This window comes from Protopterus annectens, chromosome 6.part0 (assembly GCF_019279795.1).
Source record: "Protopterus annectens isolate FY-2018-M chromosome 6.part0, PAN1.0, whole genome shotgun sequence".
NCBI lineage: Eukaryota > Metazoa > Chordata > Ceratodontiformes > Protopteridae > Protopterus > Protopterus annectens.
In genome coordinates, this window is record NC_056737.1 from 424,279,324 (window position 1) to 424,300,363 (window position 21,040).

Consider the following 21,040-nt stretch of genomic DNA (forward strand, 5'->3'; position numbering starts at 1 on the left):
TGAGCCTTTTCTTAGAATCAGAGTAGTCCTGGCCTTCCCAGTGGAAATGTTCCCTCATGGTATGTAAAGTTTCCGCAAAGGAGAAGTCTTCACGGGGAGATGCTGAGGGAATAGAGTCTTCAGCATCAGAGTCTTCATTAGGGGGAAAAGTGTAATTCTGTTCCTCAGAAGAATCTGAGGAAATTGAAACCTGGTTAGAGGAAGCATAATCCTTCTCTTGTCTTGGTCTTTTATCTGGAGGGGGACGGGAACCCCTGATTAGGGTAATCAAATCTTCAGCCATCTTAAGCATCTGTTTCTTAGGCATGGGGCCTTGAACTGTAGACTGATGTACAGTCTTTACTGGTTTTAAAGGACTTTTAAGCTTAGCATAAGATTTAATGGTGAGTGTAGTCGGTGGTCTGAAGACACCTTCTGCAACCGAAGGTGTTTCCACTGCACCAGGGTCGTCTCCTGCTCCGGTGTCGGAAGGGCCTAATAAAGATGGCTGTGTCAGCCTAGTACACTCCATCTGAGAATCCGCAGCTGTCTGGGGTTCCAATTCTGTGGTAGTCAGGGGCTGCGTAGGCGCCTCACTGAAAACCGGAGAACCGGCGACAGGCCCAGCAGAGGCCTCGGAGTCTGGCTTGTTCCTAGGCTACCTGTCCTTATCCTTGCATTTTTTATGCATGCTGGTCGGCTGCTCCAACGGCATGATACAATTAAATTTCCTACCAAACTGATGTCGTGCGAAGTCAAAATGGCATTTGATAGTTCGTTTATTAAACCTAGCACAAAACCGACAACCTGTGACGTCATGGTCTGGGCCTAGGCAAGGAATACAATAAGAATGGAAGTCCTTATGAGGTATTTGCTTCCCAAAAGAAATGCAATTGTTAACTTTTTCTGACATCGGACTGAGGCAAGAAAAGGTTCCCCAACAGGGTACTTAGCTTTATTGACGACTTTGGACTGAAATTCGAATCGAAAATCTCAGGTGTCGGCCGACCGGCACTTGCGAACTGCTTCTGCTTCGGGCACCGCGCGGCAAGAAAGACTTAAGAAAATGGCGTCGGATGCCTCTTATATACCCCTGGCGCACTGACGTCAGGGAAGAAGCAACAGCAACCGACGCCGGACCAAGACTTTGGAACTCAGGTAGACTGCGGGACCGCCTGATGGCAGGATAACCCAAGTGTGATGACTGCAGCAGGGTAACACGATGAACATCTCGGAAGTTTTAGATAAAAACGTAGTCGGTTTGAGTTGAACATCGGGAGTGTGAAGAACTGCCTCAGAAGCCAGTGTCTGCTCAGCAGCTCCCGACCCATCCAAGGTAGAGACATCCGCAGGTTCCATAGTCGAAGAAGAGTCTTGCGGCACACCGGACTCTGAACGGGTCTCAGTAGAGGGCTGTGAATCCACTGAAGCGGGCATCAGGGACTGCGAAAGCAACTCACTGAGTACTAGTGAACTGGCGACTAGCTTAATGGAAGCATCGTCGGCAGCTTTGGACCTGGGCAGTCTTGTCTCTGCCTTTATCCTTACTTTTTTTGGAATATCGGTAGTCGTATGGCTTACTGAAGCCATTTTGGAATACAGAGATAGAGAACAAAAGAATTTAGTGACAATGAGAGCCCAACGACGAATGGTTCGGGCATTGAACAAAGCACAAAACCAACAGTGAGTTACGTTGTGGTCTGGGCCTAAACAGGTGACGCAGTAAGAATGAAAATCTCTGTGTGGTATTTGCTTTCCACAGGCAAAGCAATTAACTTTTTCTGACATCGGTTAGAGCAAGAAAAAAGGATCCCCAATAGGGTACTTAGCTTTAAGAAGACTTCAGGATTATTCAATTCATAAATAAAAACTCAGGTAGCAGCAGACTGGCACGTGCAAACTGCTTCTGCTTCGGGCTTCTTGGCAAGAAAGACTGATGTAATGGCGTTGGCTGCCTGTTTTTATACCCCTGATGACCTGACGTCAGTCCTGTAGCGACAGCAACCGACGCAGAAATACTAAGTCTCTGGTATTCGGGACGACTGAGGGCTACCTGCAGGCAGACAACCGAAGTGTGATGAATGCAACAGTGAAACACGAAGATCACCACCTGTTCCTGGGAGGGAGTAGGTGAAGATTTGAGATGGTTGACTCTGAAACCTATGCCTTCGAGGAAAGAAATGGTGAATTGTAGGTGCCTTAGTAGAGTACTTGGATGATCTGGCTGGATAAGAAGATTGTCTATGTATGGGTAGATCTGAACACTTTTTGTTCTGTAAAAGCTACCACAGCAGCTAGACATTTTGTGAATACCCTTGGTGCAGTGGACAAACCAAAGGGCAAGGCAGTAAACCAAAAGTGCAAGGATTGCATAGCAAAATGCAGAAATTTCAGATAAGATGGGTGGAGAGGGATGTGAAGGTATGCTTCCTTCAGGTCTAAAATGGCCAGACAAGAGTTGGGGGTCAAGAGATGAAGGATTTGGAGGGCGAGTATGCAGACAGTGGGCACCTGGAGGAAAGGATTTAGGAGAGAGAGATCCAAGACAGGTCCCAATGGGCCATCCTTCCTTGGGACTAGGAAGAGTCTAGAGTAAAATCCTAGGCCCTCCTCTCCTGGGGGGACTCAATGAACAGAACCTTGTCTTACAAGATCTTGAATTACTTGTGGGATAAGATGACTTTGGGTCCTTTGGGGGATGTGGGATACCTTTTTTGGAGAGGCTTTTCCCTCCAGGTCATGAAATATCCTTTTTCCACTATTGACAAGCCCCAGTTGTCCGAGGTGATTTGTTGCCATACAAGACAGCGAGAGAGGCGGGCAGAAAGGGGAAGATGGAGTGTTAGGGTCTGGCAGTCATTAGGCCTGTCATGAAAGGGCCATCGGAGTAGTTTGAGAGGAGGCAGGTCTGGATGAGGAAGGTTTTCTGGCACCTTTTCTAGGTTTGGTGGAAGGTGGAGCAGAAGCCTTCCTGACAAATCTGGGTTTAGCAGGGTAGTTTCTATGAAACTTGGGCACTGGTGAGGAAAATGGTGTTGAAGGTCCTGCAGGTTTTTAAACAGTTCTGCTGATTGCTTTCCAGAGAAGGTTATTGTCCAGTGGAGCATCCATAAATTTTGCTTTTAAAATCATCAGGCAATGGTTGTAGCCTGAGCCCGTGGTACTGAGGCTGAGTCAGTTGACCTGCCTGATGCTTCTGCAGCATCATAACTGCATTTTATAGTGTGTCCAGTGACCTGTGTAGCTAATAAAAGGGTGGAAGCCACCTGTGCCTTGGTGGGAGACTGTTATAGAATTCAGTTGTTCCACAGCTTGTGAGACCAGGTCAAGGCATATTTGACCATATGTGTTTGGTAGTTGATGGCTCTGAAGGCCAGTGTGGAAGATGTGTAAATTTTCTTACATAACCTATCCATCATCTTACTGTCTTTATCCAAAGGGAGCAAGGAAGAGGAGGGAGTCTGTCTGGATTATCTGGACATACTGAAATAACAGCAGGGCCAGCCATAGGAGGCTTGATGAGGAATTTTAAGTTAACAGGAACTTTATAGAACCTGTCTGGTCTTTTAGGGGCTGGTGGCTGAGAGTATGGGCCCTTGGAGGCCAAGGCAAAAGCATCCAATGTAGGCTGGGATCACTGGAGGAATGGGAGAGGGGGATTCAATCTACAAAAATTCATAATATACATTTTTTGAACTTCTGTCATTTGTGTGGAACCCCATTTGAAATATTCCCTCATTTTGGAAACTGTCTCACCAAAGGTGATGTCTTCAACTGGGGAATTACCTTCTAGAGAATCCTCTTCAGGAGAATAATATCCTAAAGGAGATGCCAGTTGTGAGGAATAAGAAAGGGACTCATCTGAAGACGATGATGAAGAATCTCCTACAGGAGTCTGTGCATGGTGGAATGGACCTAAGGAAGCAGTCCTGGGACTCAAAGCTGGCAGACCAGGAGGGATCTGTGATGAAGTAGGCCTAAGGGCCCTGAAGGCCAGGAAAATAGATTGAGAAAATGCCTGCCGATCAGGAATACCTTCTGAAGGAGCAGACAAATGCTTAGACTTCTGTTTCTTTTTAGAGAGGGGGTCTTTGGTCACAGTTGTGGAGGCACAGTCCTAAGATCTGAGGACACCAAAGGATTAGAAGAGATTTCCTCAGATATGGAATCTATCCTAAGCTATTCAGATGAACCTGGTTCCCCCTGACATCGGCAGTCAATGTCACTGTTACCTCCATGGATGTGCAGGTTGAGGAAACTAGGGGGCATCTGACCTTTTACCTACCGAAGTCACCAATGTACCTCAGCCCCTAGATCAGCAGCTGGTGTAATGTCCAAATCTGAAGGTTCAGGCATTTTTTCTGGCCTAGCTACCTTGGCCTTCTTTCCAGGCAGTTCGACCAAAATGGCAGGCGTTGCTTCCATATCCAAAGCAAGACGCTTGAAATGTTGGTTTTGTACAAATAGGTTAAGGGCTGCGAGACGGCTGCGCAGAGTTTACGGGAAGAACGACTGGCCAATGGAACACGCTTTGTAGTCGTAGGTAGGCCCAAAACAAAAGAGGCAGAGATTGTGGCTTTGTGCAGAATTTGAAGTCAGCACTTACATTTTCCCTTCCTAGATGACATGGACGGAATCAGCTTAAAAAAAAAAAAAAAAAAAGACACTGGTGTGGAGCAGAATGCATGAGCGGACGTTCCACTGGCGGCAGAGAAGGTATGAGGTCTGTGCATGTGGACGTCACATTTATGGCCCATGGTTTATGGTACCTATGTGTGATGCCCCCCGCACCATACAGCAGCCAGGATAAGCTTTGTACATGGGCCGGATGTTCGGTTCACCTCAGTTGGAGTATCCCTCATGTTTAGAATATTGCAACATGAGAACAGAAGGACATCTGGTAATGACTGGCCCCCAGGCGGAAGAGCAGGTATCTTCTGGAGCATCTGTCTGTTTTTATGTGGTAGCATACATCCTGAAGACCTATAGAGCACATCCAATAGTCCTTTTCCAGGAAGGGAAGTATGGACTGTACTGTGACCATTTGGAACTTGTTGCGATGACTGATTTGCTCAATTTGCTGAAATCCAGAATTGGTCTCCAGTCCGCTGTATTCTTTAGACTAAAAAATAACCTTGAGTAAGCTCGGAATCTTCTCTGGTCTGGGGGGGGGGGGGGGGGGCCTCTTGGATTACTTTTTTTCTAACAGAGAAAAAAACAAGCAGCTAAACACCAAGAAAAAAATCTTCTGTTCCACTGGAATACAATTCTCCTTTATTGTACAACGTTACAGATGAGTGCTTTCGTCTGCTCAGGGCAGACTTAAGAAGTCTGCCCTGAGCAGACGAAAGCGCTCATCTGTAACGTTGTACAATAAAGGAGAATTGTATTCCAGTGGAACAGAAGATTTTCCTCTTTTTTTCTAACAGATTCAGAACCTGTGAAACTGCTTGATCCCTTTGACTGGGTGGAACCATCTGGGATTTTCCTGATGGGAAGAGGTTGTTGGGAGAAGGGAATATGGTAACCCCTGGCCATTATCCTCAGCATCCATACATCAGAAATTATGTTCTGCCAGGCTCTCCAGTGCAGGGATAGGCATCCCCAGATTGCCTCCAGAAGCGGACAATAAAGCCTCCTTTCAGGAGCGCTGAAAGGGTTTCTCGAAAAATGGTTCCCAGGAACCTTGGTTCTGCAGACCTTTTCTGCCAAAAGGGTGACATCTTCCATTGTTGTTTCCCCCTCAGTCACTGAGGAAAAACTCTCCATGTGTGTCTTGTTTAGACCCTTGAGTCTTTTTCAACCACATTTTGCAGTTACTTCTCTGAACTTTAGAATAAGGTGCCTGAGAAACCGAAAAACATATGGCCATGGCACAAAGGGCTTTACCATCCTTCTCACACCTGGATAGCATATCCTTGACTCCAGGCCCAAAAAGAGATGTGCTGTCAAATGGAGCACTGAAGAACGAAGACTTAAAAGGCTCTGCAAAATCACAAAGGTACATCCAGGCATGCCTCCTCATGGAAATGCTGGAACCCGCCACTCTGCTCATTCTTTCGGCAGCATGTGCAATAAACCTAATGGAAGACTTGGCAATTAAATGGTGGGTGGCTAACTGGGAAGCTACCTTTTCTTTAGCTCCCTCAGCTACTGCTTCTTGAAGGGTATCAGAGCTCCTTGATAACATCCCTTTCTAACCTGGTAAAATGAGATAAGTAATTCAGCAAACACAGGGCAAAAGTTGCTGAGAAAAAGATCATCCCACCATCTTTATTAGGAGGATGAATAATATAACTCTCATCGGAAGGTTCTTTCTTGGTTGCTGCCACCACGACCATAGCATCTACTGCAACCCTCAAAAACTCTAATCTGGAGGAGCTGTTATGATCTTATTTGGTCTCCAAGGAACTGCCTCAATGGAATCGGAGGTCTCCCACGCCCACCGTGAGATTAAGTCTATAAAGTCATCAGTGAGCGGAGTCACCTAGGAAGTAGAAGGACGGGAACCAAAGGCGACCAGATACACTGACTGCTCGGGCAAGGGGTTGCTGGACTTCCTGTCACTCCCTCTGCTTGAGAATTTATAGACTCTCCCAAAAGGAAACATGTTCTGGAGGTAACCATGGGGAACCCTCACCTTCACTGAGGTCAGTGTCTTCAGTGGAGTCTAGGTGCTTCCTCTTGCATAGCCTCTTCCGAGGAACCTCCTCAGTAGAATAGCCTTCAGAGGTATCAAGAGAGTCAGGGGAACCTTGACAGGTATCCTGGAGTGTAAGTTCCTGCTGTCCCTGTGGAGTGAGATGGGATGAAGAGCTCTGAGTATCTGCCTGGGATAACAGATCCGAAAGGGGGGGCAACTTTGCTAGTGCAGTGCCAGCCATAGCCCACTCCAAAGGCTGACCACTCCTTGAAGGAAGAAGTCTCTGAACCAGATAAACCATGCTTTCAGGACAGAGACCTCCTCAGTCCAGAAGACAGCTCACCTAGGGTGGAAAGCCGGAGCCAAGCTCACTTTTGCCAAATCCATGCGGACCATCAACTGGTCTGATGATCTGGAGGTTGACTGGACTTGAGGTCAGAGAAGCTCACTTCAGCCTGGGAGTTCTCCAGCTCTGAAAAGACCGATAAGCTCCATAGTGATGTCTGATCTAAGGAAGATGGCCTCCTGGCATCTGAACTCAAAGGTACGGTACATATCAGATCCGTGTTCTCCGAAACTTGCCCTGAAGTTGAAGGAGAAAGAGGGAGTGGAAGACTGGACGATATGGGTAGACCTGGAGCCAAAAGGGCTGAGGTCAAATGAAGCCTTGTGAAACCATGTGCCCATAAGATCTTCTGCACTATCCATTCCACTTCTTTTTATGAAATACTCCTGGTTGACTGGGAAGACACAGCAGAAGGGGATCTAAGCCTTGACAGAACAGAGGATGGTACCCTCGAAGGTACTGGGTCATATGGACAAATACCATGTTATTGGCCAGGTCAATATCGGCTTTAAAGGGGTAAAAGTCAGATTCACCCCAACATCTTTGTCAGATGAGGACGAAGCCAAAGAAGTCAGATCCAATGAATTAGTAGATGGAGCAGGCGGCCTAGATCGGGTCTGAGACTCCCCATATCAGATCCAATGAATTAGTGGACGGAGCAGACAGCCTAGATTGGGTCTGAGACTCCCCACAGGAGGAAGGTTTTGATTTCTTGGATTTCAGCTCTGAAATATCAGTCAGCACCGATGAACGTCTTTTCTTGGCCTTGTCCGAGGATTTGGAGGGCAAGGATGAAGCAGAACTTGAAAGAGCAGATTTAGTTTTAGAGGAAGAAGTTGCACCAGAAACGGCTTCTTGAAAGGCTGAAGGCAACAACCTTCTTAAAATGAGCTTATTCCTTCTGTCTATTAAAGATTGGTTATTGAAGGAGTGACATATGGCACAGTCCTCCTGTAAATGCAAAGGCTCAAGACAGTACACGCATAAAGAGTGTGAGGTGCTGAACGGGATCTTATCCCCACACTTGGTGCACTTCTTAAAGCCTGCTGGTTTCTTTTGTTTCTCTGTCATAATAGAGAAGAGGAGGCACAATGCATATGCACGCAGGTGCACACGCACACACACCTTTCACTCTACAGAAAAGGACAGAAGTGTTTTTTTTTTTTTTTTGGTTTAAAATAAAACAAGGGAAAGGGAAACCCTACTAATGATAGTAGGGAAAAATACCTCAACAGTAAAAAGGGAGAAAGGAACCTCTGAAACAAAGTTACTGGCAGAAAAAAAGGGGAGGAAGTAAAAGCATGATAAAAATAGTAGCAATCAACTAATGGAACAGAGCAACAGATAAAAAATGGACAGAAAGGAATATATTTTCAAAATCTAGTACGATATGACATTTAAAGGAATCTGAAGAAAATAAATTACAGCCTGACCCAAGAGCTATTGAACGACCACATCTTCACAAAATGGCAAGCGAGATCTGAGGTAATGGGACAGAGGCATTGGGGGTAAGGGGGAGGTACCCAAGAGCTTTTTGGTTGCCATGAGCTTGCTAATGGCAGAGTCAGATCCGAGGACCCGGATCCGAACATACATATGAGAAGATGAAAAATTGACAATATCAGATGCCATGTTAAAACAAATGTTTACTCCATACTACATAACAGTACTTACCAGTGTGATATCCCTGGAAGCTGCAGCAGCACTCATGTGTAAACTGGGCTGCCTAACAGAACTACTGCAGTCCAAAGCACGGGCAAACGTACCTACAGAGCTGGGAAGAAAATGTGAACTAAGCATACTTGTCTATTCTGTGAAACACTTAGAAACAGTCACCAAAGAATGCAAATTCAGCATTATCATAACTATTTCATAATCTTATCACTACATATCAATATAACTGTTAACTGAAGAGATTTACTCTGCCCAGATTTTTTTACAGTTAAAAGAGGTAGTCATAGTTTTTCAGTTTTCACTCAGCAGTACTTCAATATCTTCATAATATATCTGCAACTTGTCATAAATATCAGGAGTTCTGGTCTGTTCACTAATAATGTGAACCTGTACGGGTACAAAATGCACAAAAACACATACCAGATTATCTCGGGAGTGACCTGTATGGTCCAACTGTACATTCAAAAAATTAGAATTATTCATTCAATAGATACTTTATTACTCAGCAATCAGTCCATTGTTATACCTAAATTAAGTTTCATTTTCCTTATAATTTCTTTACCGCCAGCAAAGAGAAATTAAGACATAATTTGAACTACAATTTATTTACACAGAAATGATGGTCATTTCTTACATCACTTGTTATATGAAAAGACCCTCCTGGATAATTCATATAGCTGGTTACATCATTTCCACTGAAAACTGTTCAGCAACTATTTTGGAAGATGGGCATTTGGGGATGCACACCATGTCACTTACCACCTACATAAGTAGGTCTGACTGATGAGCTCAGTAGTTCAGTCTTGGCAACTACCGAGCACCTTTTGACAAATCAATAAGTAATCATGAAAAGAAAAGTCTTTGTGTGTGTGTGTGTGTGTGTGTGTGTGTGTGTGTGTGTGTGTGTGTGTGTGTGTGTGTGTGTGTGTGTGTGTATACAAGCGGCCTCTCATAGTCATTCCATATATGTCTAAAGAAATTTTAAGTAATTACACAAGGTTACTCAAAATTAGAGAAGTTTTGTTCATTTATGTATACTTATATCCATGGGCTTAGGTCAAATGGTGTGATAACCTAACGGTATGGAATACTACAACAGTGATCAAAGGAAGGACAGCTATAGGTAGTTGGTGGCAAAGATAGTGTAGTTGTGTAAGAAAACTTACCATAACCATATATGTTCGAATGATCACTACTGCAGTAGACTTAGCTATATAGGTTACATCTTGCCAAGGGCAAAACAGCTGTCCAGCTTCCAAAGTTTCAGGGCACTTTCCGCAAGTTCAAACTGTCAGGCAACTAGAGCTGAGATGACTAAAAGACAAGTTTGGGTACCAAGCCCTTAAGAGCTTTTCTACATTCTGGTAAAAACAACACACCAAAAAAAAAAAAAACAAGAAGGATGGAGTGAGGGTGGGAGAGGGTACTACAGCAGTGACCATTCGAACATTTACTGTTATGGGAAGTTTACTTATACAACTCTTATTTTCATTATATTGATTACTGCTGCAGTAGCCTTAGCTCTATGCATAGATTACCAAAGCTAAATACATTTCAAAGGTTCATAGATTAGTACTAGGCTAAGTGCCCTTGTCGGCCATTTTAAGCCTAGCCAATTACCCCATGTGAGAATCAAACCCTACAGCCTGAGTCTGCAAGGTAAATACCTTAACCAATATCCCAACATGTCTGACACTTACGGCTATGAGATATTAAACTGTCTCATGTCGTCAAAATACAGGGTTTATATCTATCCAGCTCCATTGCTACTGCCAGAATTTGAGCAAGTGACTTAACCAGACAGAACTTTGTCCAGTGGCCAAACTGGTTAACAAATATTCGTAAAATAAATATTTAAAACTGCCCCCCCCCCCCCCCCCCTAATTTTGTCTTTGCCCTGAATTTCAGAGCAAAGAAACTGAAAAGTATCTTGGTTTGTTCCTTATAAAATTTGTGACTTCCTGACAATATGTTGTGAATTGTGGTCACAAAACAATGGACAGGCATGTGGACTTCAGACTTTGTATCCTTCAGAAAATGCTTGCTAATGCATTGAGATTTCAGCAACTTTATAAGTATACAAGGCCAATACTTAAAATCTGGTCCTGATTGTGTTTGTCTCTGACTCTTGAGCTAAGATGTTGGATGGACATAGTGGGTGCAAAGGGTTGCACTGTGTGGTTCTCACAGCAACAAGGTTAAGCACACGTCTAGGTCAAAACATCTGAAGTGTATGCAGATGCAGTCATAAAGGTGACTGTAATTGATGATCATGTTTGTGTGCATACGTTTATAAATAGTTGGTTCCTGCATCCCAGAGTAATCATGAAGTAAAGAAAATAAATAATTGTAGCAATATCATCATATAAGCAATACTTCTGGGTTTGATTCTTGGTTTCCTTGTTTTATTGACTAGTATTTTTTTTGGCTGTGAGCAAACTGCATAGAATTGATTCTGACATTAACGCTAACATTTTAACTATTAACATTTTAATTTAGCTTGTTTTTTCAGGCACATGGATATGAAATGTTCTATGTCTGGGCTACAACAGTTTGTTATGTTCTTAGCAGATGAGTACGGCTATGAGCAAAATATATGTGCTGTTAATTAGGTGCTTCCTCTAGAACAGGGTCTGAGTCCCAGGCTCAAACGAATTAACAAAGTAACTTCACCAAACAGTGCTCCTGGGCTGCTTTTGAAAAGGGACAATTGCATTCAGTGAGCATTCATACAATGTTAGCAAATACATTGCTCATGTGTCTTTTGAATTTATGCATCCTTCATATAGCAACTATTGGCTATGAATCCCAGCATGTCTCTCATAGTTTTTTCAACGAATGTGAGCTTCAAGGAAGGACTAGTTTACTGTCACTCATACTGAGCTTATTTTCAATGTGAAAGTGTTTTGTTTAGCAAATGGCTGACATTATTTTTGCAGTAAAACATGAAATAAAAGTTATAACTTTTACAATGATCAAAATTTTGATTAAAGAAAAAAACAGCTTTGATCAGTGTTTCATAGCAATTAGAGACAGACAGACAAGTAACGGGATCTTGGTATGGCTCAGGTAGGCCTGGTCCATTTACCCTACCTATGGTTCCACTTAATGATCTGGCTCTGTCCTCTACAGTGTCTTATAGTTGTAAAAAAATAATATGCCCTCTTCCAGAGAATCATTAGATGTGACAATTGGTTCAGAAGATTAAGACTATGAGCTGTTAATAAGCAGCTTTCTGTGGTTCGGGATTTGATTTCCTTCAGTCTCCATTTGCCTGCTATGCAAATCTGAGCAAGTCACTTAACCAGTTAATGCTCTGGTGCAAACTGTAAACTGGGCTGTCATCCTCAAAAATCTCATGGATTTCATGCTTAGTTAACTATCTATTAAAGTACAGTTGTGTACACTTACAATAAATGTAGATGTTAGAGTGTATTTACTGTTGCAGTCATCAGTTGTAGGTTATCCCTGCTGTGTAGCCTTCGGCCAGCCAGAATACCACAGTAAAGATTGTCCCTCCTGCGTCGGCTGTAGGTTGTCAGAGACTGATGTCAGATCATCAGTGGTATAAAGCAATGCAGCCGACACCATTACATCAGTTTTTCTTGCCCCAACCTATAGGAGCCCTGCCCAGAAGGCCTGAGGAAGGCCAACCTGGGGAATGCCCATAGGTATAGATTGGTGTGAAGGGAAAAAGAGAGAAATAGAGAGGGGGATAGAGGGAGGGAGGGAAAACAGGACTGCAACAGTGAATACACTAACATCTACATTTATGGTAAGTGTACACAACTGTACTATGTTCTTCATGTTTCACTGTTGCAGTCATCACTTGTGGGAAGATTCCCAAAGCTGAAGGTAGGGTGGAAGGTAGAAGGGAAGGAATAAAAGAACAGGCTTGCATTGCTTTAAGCAAGACCTAGCATGGCCTGCAGGAGTGCAGAGGAAAAGCCTGCCTGGGTTTTGGAGAAAAGAGGTAACTGGTAGTGTTTTCTGAAGGTGCGGATGGAAGTCCAAGTAGCAGCTTCTAGGATTTCCTTGGTAGGTATGGCCCAGAGGAAGGTAGTGGAAGTAGTTGCTGCCCTAGTGGAATGGCTTCAGACAGGCTTGGGAGGAATTTTCCATGGAAGTGGTAACATAATTGGATACAGTTGGATATCCATTTAGATATGACCTGCTTGGAAATAGGTTTCCCCTCTGCCCCTGGGGTGAAGCTGGTCAGTCTTTCTGTGAGACTTGGTTCTATCCAGATAGTATCTAAACTATCTGTGTACACCCAGTGAATGAAGGATTCTTTCCACCTATGCTGAGGATTAGGAAAGAAGGTGGGGAGATGGATAGCCTGATTCAATGTTACATCAGATACCAACTTAGGCATAAAAGAGGGGATAGTTCTAAGAGAGACCCTGTTTGCATGGAAGATAATGAAGGGGTCAATGGCCACGAGAGCCTGCAGCTCGGAAACCCTTCTAGCTGAGGTTACGGCCAGCAGGAAGGCAGTCTTCAAAGAGAGGCGTTTTAGCTCTGCTGAGGCAGCTGGTTCAAAGGGAGGTAAGGTCAATTTTTCCAAGACATAGCTCAGGGTCCCAGGAAGGGGTTGGTGGCTTCCTAGGTGGCCTGATGCAAGATACCCCTCTAAAGAATTGCTTTTAGCAGGGGGTGGGAGAACAAAGGTTGCTCTGTATGGGAATGGGCAGATATAACGGAGGCATAAATTTTGATGGAAGAGTACGATGATCCTTTTTGCACTAGCTCCGCCAGGTAGTCTAGAATCAGAGAGAGATGCAAGGGAGCTGCTTGTACCTTTAGTTTGGCACCAGGCATTGAATCTTTTCCATTTTGCAGAGTAGGATTTCCTGGTGCTGGGCCTCCTGGTCTCCTTAATTATGTCCAGGACCTGCTTGCTCAACAGTGGGCTGGTATCCACCTTTGGGGTATAAGCCATGCAGAGAGGTTGAAAGTTTGCAGATTGGGATGCAGTACTGACCCTTTTTCTTGGGTTAGAAGTCCTTCTGTGAGAGGCAGGTTACTGGGTGGTTCCTTGGTCAGACTGAGTTGCAAGGGTGGTTCCTTGGTCAGACTGGGTTGCAAGGGGTACCAATGTCGCCTGGGCCAATTTGGAGCAAGGAGTATAGCCCTTGGCCCCTTCCTCCCTGATCTTCAGCAATACCCTTGGGATCATTGGCAAGGGGGGTACACAAACAGGTAGCCCCAGTGGTAGGAGACAGCATCCACCTTCCAGGCTTCTGGGTGGAGCTCCCTGGTGTAGAACTGGTCTAAGCTGTCTGTTCTCCCAAATTTTGGTGATGCAGAGGAAGGTCTCCCTCCTAAGCTGCCATTCGTGGGGATCCAGGGCACTTCTGTGAGGTGGTCTGCTAGGGTGTTCTGCTTCCCTGGGATGTACTGGGCTATCAGATGAAGGCCCATCATTGAGGCAGTCTTCCAGAGAAACATGGCTAGACAAAGCGGGTAGGAGTGTGTTCCTCCCTGCTTGTGGATGTACCGCATGACTGTGGTATTGTCTCTTTTGATGAGGAGCACACCTGGTTTCAAGTGGCTCTTGAAGGTTGTGACAGCCCTGAGTAGTGACATCATTTCCTTCAGGTTGACGTGTAGGCCTAGGTCCCCGAGTTCCCAGGTGCCTTGGGAGTACATGCCTCCTAAGTGTGCCCCCTGGCTGTGTCTGGAGCATCCATGGTGATGGTCTTGCCATGGGGAAGAATTAGAAAAGGTAGGCTCTTGATCAAGGTACAGACGTCTGCCCACCATAAGAGTTCCTCCCTTAATCAGGGAATCAGAAGCAGATGTAACTCCAGAGACAGTGTTGGGCACCATAGTTTTTTTTAGGTACCATTGCAGTTTTCTCATGTGTACAAGGGCACCAGCAGGATGCCATGTACCCCATAGCATGAAGGAACTTCCTTGCAGTGAGGTGTGTTCTGTGAGCCAATTGGATGACATACTGGGGCAGAAAACTTTGTTTTTCCTGGAGAGATGAAGGCTCTGTGGGTGGATGTGTCCAGGAGCGCTCCCAAGAAGGTGATCTGTCTGGGGGGCTGGAAATGGGATTTTTCCTAGTTGATGGTAAATTTCAGAGAGGTAGAGGGGGTTTGGACAAAGTTGAGGTTTTGCAGGAGCTCTTCCCTGCTGTCTTCCTGGATGAGAGTGTCATCCAGATAGGGGTAAATCTGAATGTTTTCTGGCCTACAGAAGGCAATGACAGGGGCCAGGCAATTGGTGAAAACCCTGGGAGCAGTACTGGTGAAAACCCTGGGAGCAGTAATTAAGCCAAAGGGCAGAGCAGAGAAAATACAGTTGTGTACCTACCTAAAATGTAGATGTTAGAGTGTATTCACTGTTGCAGTCATTACAGATATTGCAGATAACTTGGGTTATCCTGCTGGCAGGCTACCCGCAGTCCGCCTGAATTCCAAAGTCCTGGTCCCGCGTCGGTTGCTGTCGCCTCTTCCCTGACGTCAGAGCGACAGGGGTATAAATGATGCAGCCAACGCCAATTTCTTCAGTTTTCCTAGCCCCAGATGTCAGGTGCCCCAAAAGGGTATGCTATAAAAAATTTACTAATAAAAGCATGCAGTAACATACACAAAACCATCATCTATACGCAAATACACCACATAGGTCGTATAGGATAAGAGAATTACAGAGAAGTCCCAGCAAAGAAGGGGGAATGGTGGGTGGGTAACCTGAACTGCAACAGTGAATACACTCGAACATCTACATTTATGGTAGGTACACAACTGTACTATGCTCATCGTGTTTCACTGTTGCAGTCATTACACTTGGGTTGAATCCCAAAGCTGAGGTAGGGTGGCTGGGTCTAAATAGCATTAGGAGTGGCTATAAAGACCTGCAGAACTGTAGTGACAAAGCCTGCTCTGGATTTAGTCAAGAGGTAAGTGGTAGTGCTTGGTAAAGGTGTGCACGGAAGTCCAAGTTGCAGCCTCCAAAATATCCTTGGTTGGTACTCCTCTGAGGAAGGCTGCTGAGGTGGCTGCTGCCCTGGTCGAATGTGGTCTAATGCCCTTAGGCACTGATTTGCCATGTTGTGAATAGCAGAAACGAATGCAGTGTCCTATCCATTTTGAAATAGTCTGCTTTGAGATAGCCTTCCCGTGTGATCCTGCAGCATATGCCGCTAAAAGCTGCTCAGTCTTTCTGAAAACTTTAGTTTTGTCCAAGTTGAAGCATAGCTGTGTATGTCCAAAGAATGCAGAAGTCTCTCCCCTTTATTCTGTGGGTTTGGATAAAAAGTAGGCAAGTGAATGTTTTGGTTAAGAGCCACACTGGACACTACCTTAGGCATAAAAGTTGGGTTTGTCCTTAAAGAAACCCTGTCCGGATGGAAGATAATAAAAGGTTCCACAGCCATTAATGCCTGTAACTCAGACTCTTCTTGCTGAAGTTATAGCTAGGAGCAGAGCTGTTTTCCATAAGAATTTAATATCAGCTGTTTTGGCTAGCTCAAAAGGAGGCAGTGTGAGTTTTTCCAAGACAAAATTGAGATCCCATGCAGGTAATGGTGCTCTCCTTAGAGGGCTTATGTTTTTTGCCCCCCTGAGGAGCTGCCTAAGCAATGGATGTGAAAAAATTGGTGGTTCTGTATTGTAATGAACTGAAATGGCAGAGGCATGGATCTTAATCGATGAGAAGGATAGGCCTTTGTCCAGAATCTCAGTTAGATATTGTAAAATCTGAGGAATATCTGGTACAAGCATGTCAATTCCTTGCACCTGGTTCCAAGCACAGAATCTCTTCCATTTTTCTGCATAAGATTTCCTGGTGCTGGGCCTCCTGGCCTCCAAAATAACATCCATAAACACTTTAGAGAGAGGTGTAAACTGAATGGTCATACTATCCGCCATGCAGCAAGATTTAGGGTTCTGAGTTGGCTGTGCAGGATCAGATTGTTTTGTTGGGTCAGCAAATGAGGAATTTGAGGCAATGTCCAGGCTGGCCCTTGAGACAAGCTCCTTAGGATTGGGTACCAGTGTTGGCGTGGCCAATCTGGGGCAATTAGTATCATTTGTGGCTTCTCTTGTCTGACCTTTAGAAGTACCTTTGGGAGTAGAGGCAGTGGAGGAAAGGCATATACTGTAAGGTTGTTCCAGCTGAATGACAAGGCATCCACTTTCCATGCTTGTTTGTGACAAGTTCTTGTGCAGAATCTCTGAAGTTGGCAGTTGTGAGGGGAGGCAAAAAGATCTAGGTCTGGGCATCCCCATTCCCTTGTTATCATGCTGAAGATTTGTGGATCTAGTTTCCACTCATGAGGATCCATGAGGTTTCTGCTTAGTGCGTCTGCCAGAGCATTTGTTTTTCCTGGCAGGAATTGTGCTTGCAGGTATATTTGGTAGGTCAATGCTGTGTTCCACAAAATCATGGCTTGTCTGCAGAGGGGGTAAGAATGCGTACCCCCCCCTGTTTGTTTATGTACCACATTACTGTGGTGTTGTCAGTCTATCAGCAGCTGTCCAGGAAGAAGTAGGTCCTTGAAGGCTGTCAGGGCATTTTGTACAGCTAGCATCTCTTTTAGATTGATATGAAGATGCCTTTGGTTTGGGGGCCATGTACCCTGAATACATTTTCCTGCCATGTGGGCCCGACAGGCATAATCTGACGCATCTGTTGTTAGTGTTTGCCTGGCTGTGGGTAAAGTGAATGGCTGTCCCTTGTTGTGGTGACAGGCCTGTGCCCACCATCGAAACTCCAGTTGCAGGCAGGGAATGAGTGAAATTAATGATTCCAGACTGTGGCAATGTTGAGTCCAAACACTTTTTAGATACCATTGTAGTTTCCTCATATGCAATCTTGCATATGGAATTAGCAGAATGCAGGTGGTCATGTAGCCCAGAGCCTGCAGAATTTTTCTTGCAGATAACTGGGTCTTTGTTGTCATGCTTTCGAAGTAAGAAGTCAGTTGCCTTTGTCTGGCGTGAGATAAGCCATCTGGGCAGTTGTATTTAAGCTTGCACCCAGGAATATTACCTCTTATGAGGGTACTAGTTTTGATTTATTTCCGTTTACTGTGTACCCTAGGCAAATCAGTAATCTTTTTACAAACGCCAGATGCTTTAGTAGAATGTCTTTGGTCTCTGCTTGAACAAGGCAGTCGTGCAAGTAGGGAAAAATTTGTATTCCTCTTTGTCTGCAAAATGCAATTACTGGTGCCAGGCATTTTGTGAAGACCCTAGGCGCAGTAGATAAGCCAAAGGACAGTGCAGAGAATTGGTAGTGCATTGAGCCAGCTATGAATCTGAGGTATCTTCTGCAAGATTGTCTGATTGGGACATGCAGGTATGCCTCTTTGAGGTCCAAAGTTACAAGCCAAGCCTTCTTTCCCAGCATGGGCAGAAGCTGTTGCTGAGTCAACATTTTGAATTTTGGTACGTCCAATAAGTATTTAGAATAGACAGGTCCAGAATCGGTCTCCATGCTTTGTCCTTTCTCGGTACTAAGAAAAGTCTTGAGTAAAATCTATGTCCCTGCTCCTGTTGTGGCACAGGCTGAATGGCCTTCATGTCCATGAGAGATGTTACTTGTTTTGTACCTCCGCCCATTGATTGTGTGGCAGGTCTGGCATACCTTTTGCCTTTGGAAGGGTGTGAAAGTGGAACCTGTAGCCCTGACAGACTATGTTTAGGACCCATTTGTCCTGTGTGATCATGTGCCAATTTTGTGAAAAAAGTGCTAGCTTTCCCCCTAAGGGTGCTACCAAGAGAGAAATGCTTGGCACTGGCAGAGGGAAGTCATTGGGACTGTTTCCTATATGGCTGTGATTTGTCTTCTCCACTTTTGGAGGTAGAATCACCCCATTGTTTGGGCCTGTATGAGCCCTGGGGCTGTTGCCTGCCTCTAGGGTGTCTGTATCTGCCTCTTTGTGGCCTGTCTGACACGGGAAAGGACCAATTCTTAGAAGGCCAGTTCCTGCTAAATCTGGGTGGCTGTACCTGTAAGAAATCCTTCACTGTCTGCATAGATTTAGCTTTATCCTCCATTTTTTTCAACACCTCTTCTGCCTTAACACCAAACAAAGTATCATGCTGTAATGGAGCATCCAATAATTTTGCTTTAACATGATTCAGGCAGTCTGTTCCTTTAACCAAGCATGCCTTCTAATAACAGAACCTGTTACAGCGGCCCTGCAAGAGGCCTGTAATGAATCATAACCGCACTGCAAAGTATGCTTTCCCACTTGTTCAGCTGCATGCAATAAATCCTGCAAATCTCTGTTCTCAGAACATTCAGAATTTGTCAACATTTTCTGTTTTAACAGAGACATTAAGTATGGTTGATATTTGAGCATATGAAACTGACAATTTAAAGCCCTTACAGCCAAGGTAGCAGAAGTGTAGACTTTTTTCCCCCCATCTGTCCAGTGCCCTAGAATCTCTATCTGAGGGGACAGGGTTTTTAGCAGTAGCAGCCTTAACCCCTTTGGAACCTTGAAAGAGAGTTTCTGGGTCAGCAGCAGGGTTTTTATATAGAAATTTATGAGAATCTGGAACCCTGTAGTATCTGTCTGGCTTAACAGGTGCAGGAGGTAGAGTGTCAGGAGACAGGCCGGACTCTGAAAATACACCATCTACAATGTTTAGAACAGGTGGAATTGCAAGAGGTCTGTGCTGAGGTAGTAGAAGAAAGTCTCTAAGCCTTTTCTTAGAATCTGAATAATCTTGGCTCTCCCAGTGGAAATGCTCCCTCATGGTATGCAGGGTTCCCCAAATGAGTAATCCTCAGGGGGAGAAGCTGAAGGAATAGATTCTTCAGCATCAGAATCCTCATAGGGAGGAATAGAATATCCCTGTTCTGAAGAGGAATCGGTGGAAATGGAAACCTGATCAGAGGAATCATATTCAGTATCTTGCCTAGGCCTCTTATCAGGAGGGGGATGGGAACCCCTGATCAACGTAATTAAGTCTTCGGCCATTTTGAGCATCTGTTTCTTAGGCATAGACGTCTGTCCTGGAGGATGCTGTACTTGTTTACTTGTCTTTAAAACTGTTTTAGACTTTGTCTTGGATGCTGAAGTAGGCTTGATATAAAGTTGTGTAGGTCTGAAAACACCCTCAGAAGCCGATGCCTGCTCAGCAGCTCCAGACCCATCTGATGGATTCGTTTCCGAAGGTAAAATACCTTGAGTATCCAGAGGCCTAGCTGTCTCCACATGGGAGTCGGAGGCGGCCTGTGCTCGGAGGTAGCGGGAGTCAGGGGCTGTGAAAGCTCCTCGCTGAGCACTGGCGACTGGCCTAGAAGAGGCTTCGTCATTGGTTTTGGACCTCGGATGCCTGTCCTTTCCTTTCTCCTTGCGCTTTTTATGAATTCCGGTCGTCGGTTTTTCCGATGGCATTATATAGTTAAACCTTCGGCCAAAGTAATGAAAAGCAAAATTGTACCTACGCTTAATAGTGCGTTGGTTAAATCTAGCACAAATCCTACAACTAGCAATGTAATGGTCAGGGCCTAGGCAAGGAATACAGTAAGAATGAAAATCCTTATGAGGTATTTGCTTCCCACAAGAAATACAATTATTAACTTTTTCTGACATCGGTCTGGAGCAAGAAAGAAGTTTCCCCAATGGGGTACTTAGCTTTATAGAAGACTTCGGATCTGAAATTCAATTTCGAAAATCTCAGGAGTCGGCCGACCGGCACTTGCGAACTGCTTTTGCTTCAGGCACCACGCGGCAAGAAAGACTGAAGAAAATGGTGTCTGCTGCATCATTTATACCCCTGGCGCTCTGACGTCAGGGAAGAGGCGGCAGCAACAGACGCCGGACCAGGACTTTGGAATTCAGGCCGACTGCGGGTAGCCTGCCAGCAGGATAACCCAAGTGTAATGACTGCAACAGTGAAACACGAACATCTGAAAGTGTTGTGAGCCTGCCCTGAAGCGAAGGAACCATCTGCAGGATTCCCTTATAGGGATATGGAGGTAGGCATCCATTAGGTCTAGGGTGACTAGCCAGGCATTTGGAGTCAGCATGGGTAAGAGTTTTTGGAGCATGAGCATTTTGAATTTTTGCACTAGCAGGGAAATGTTTAGTGTCGATAGATCCAGAATAGGCCGCCAAATGCCCTCTTTCTTGGGTACCATTAACAATCTTGAATAAAACCCTTTTCCAGCTTGTTCCTGGGGTACAGGCTCCACTACTTCTCGAGTAGAGAGTTTCTGAATTTGGCAGAGAGATTCTGCCTACTGATTTGCTGGTATGTCTGGGTACCCTGTTAAGCTTGGGTTCTCTTTGAAAAATAATTTGTATCCTTGGGAAATGATTTTTAGGACCCACTGATCCTTTGTGATGGATTGCAGTTGTCTTTGAGAAAGGATAGCCTTCCTCCTAACCTTTGGGGGGGGTGCAGTGGAGCCATTGTGAGTCTTTA

General features: G+C 44.9%; 1 protein-coding gene across 5 annotated transcripts in view; it reads right to left on the reverse strand.

The window, feature by feature from the left end:
• MTA1 (metastasis associated 1) overlaps positions 1 to 21,040 on the reverse strand; it is a 3,368,231-nt gene that overhangs the window by 2,164,758 nt on the left and 1,182,433 nt on the right. For all 5 annotated transcript variants that reach the window (XM_044074165.1, XM_044074166.1, XM_044074164.1 and 2 more), the window contains exon 8: positions 8,643 to 8,742. In XM_044074165.1, the coding sequence (XP_043930100.1) occupies positions 8,643 to 8,742 (100 nt within the window). The remainder of the gene's footprint in view (positions 1 to 8,642; positions 8,743 to 21,040) is intronic.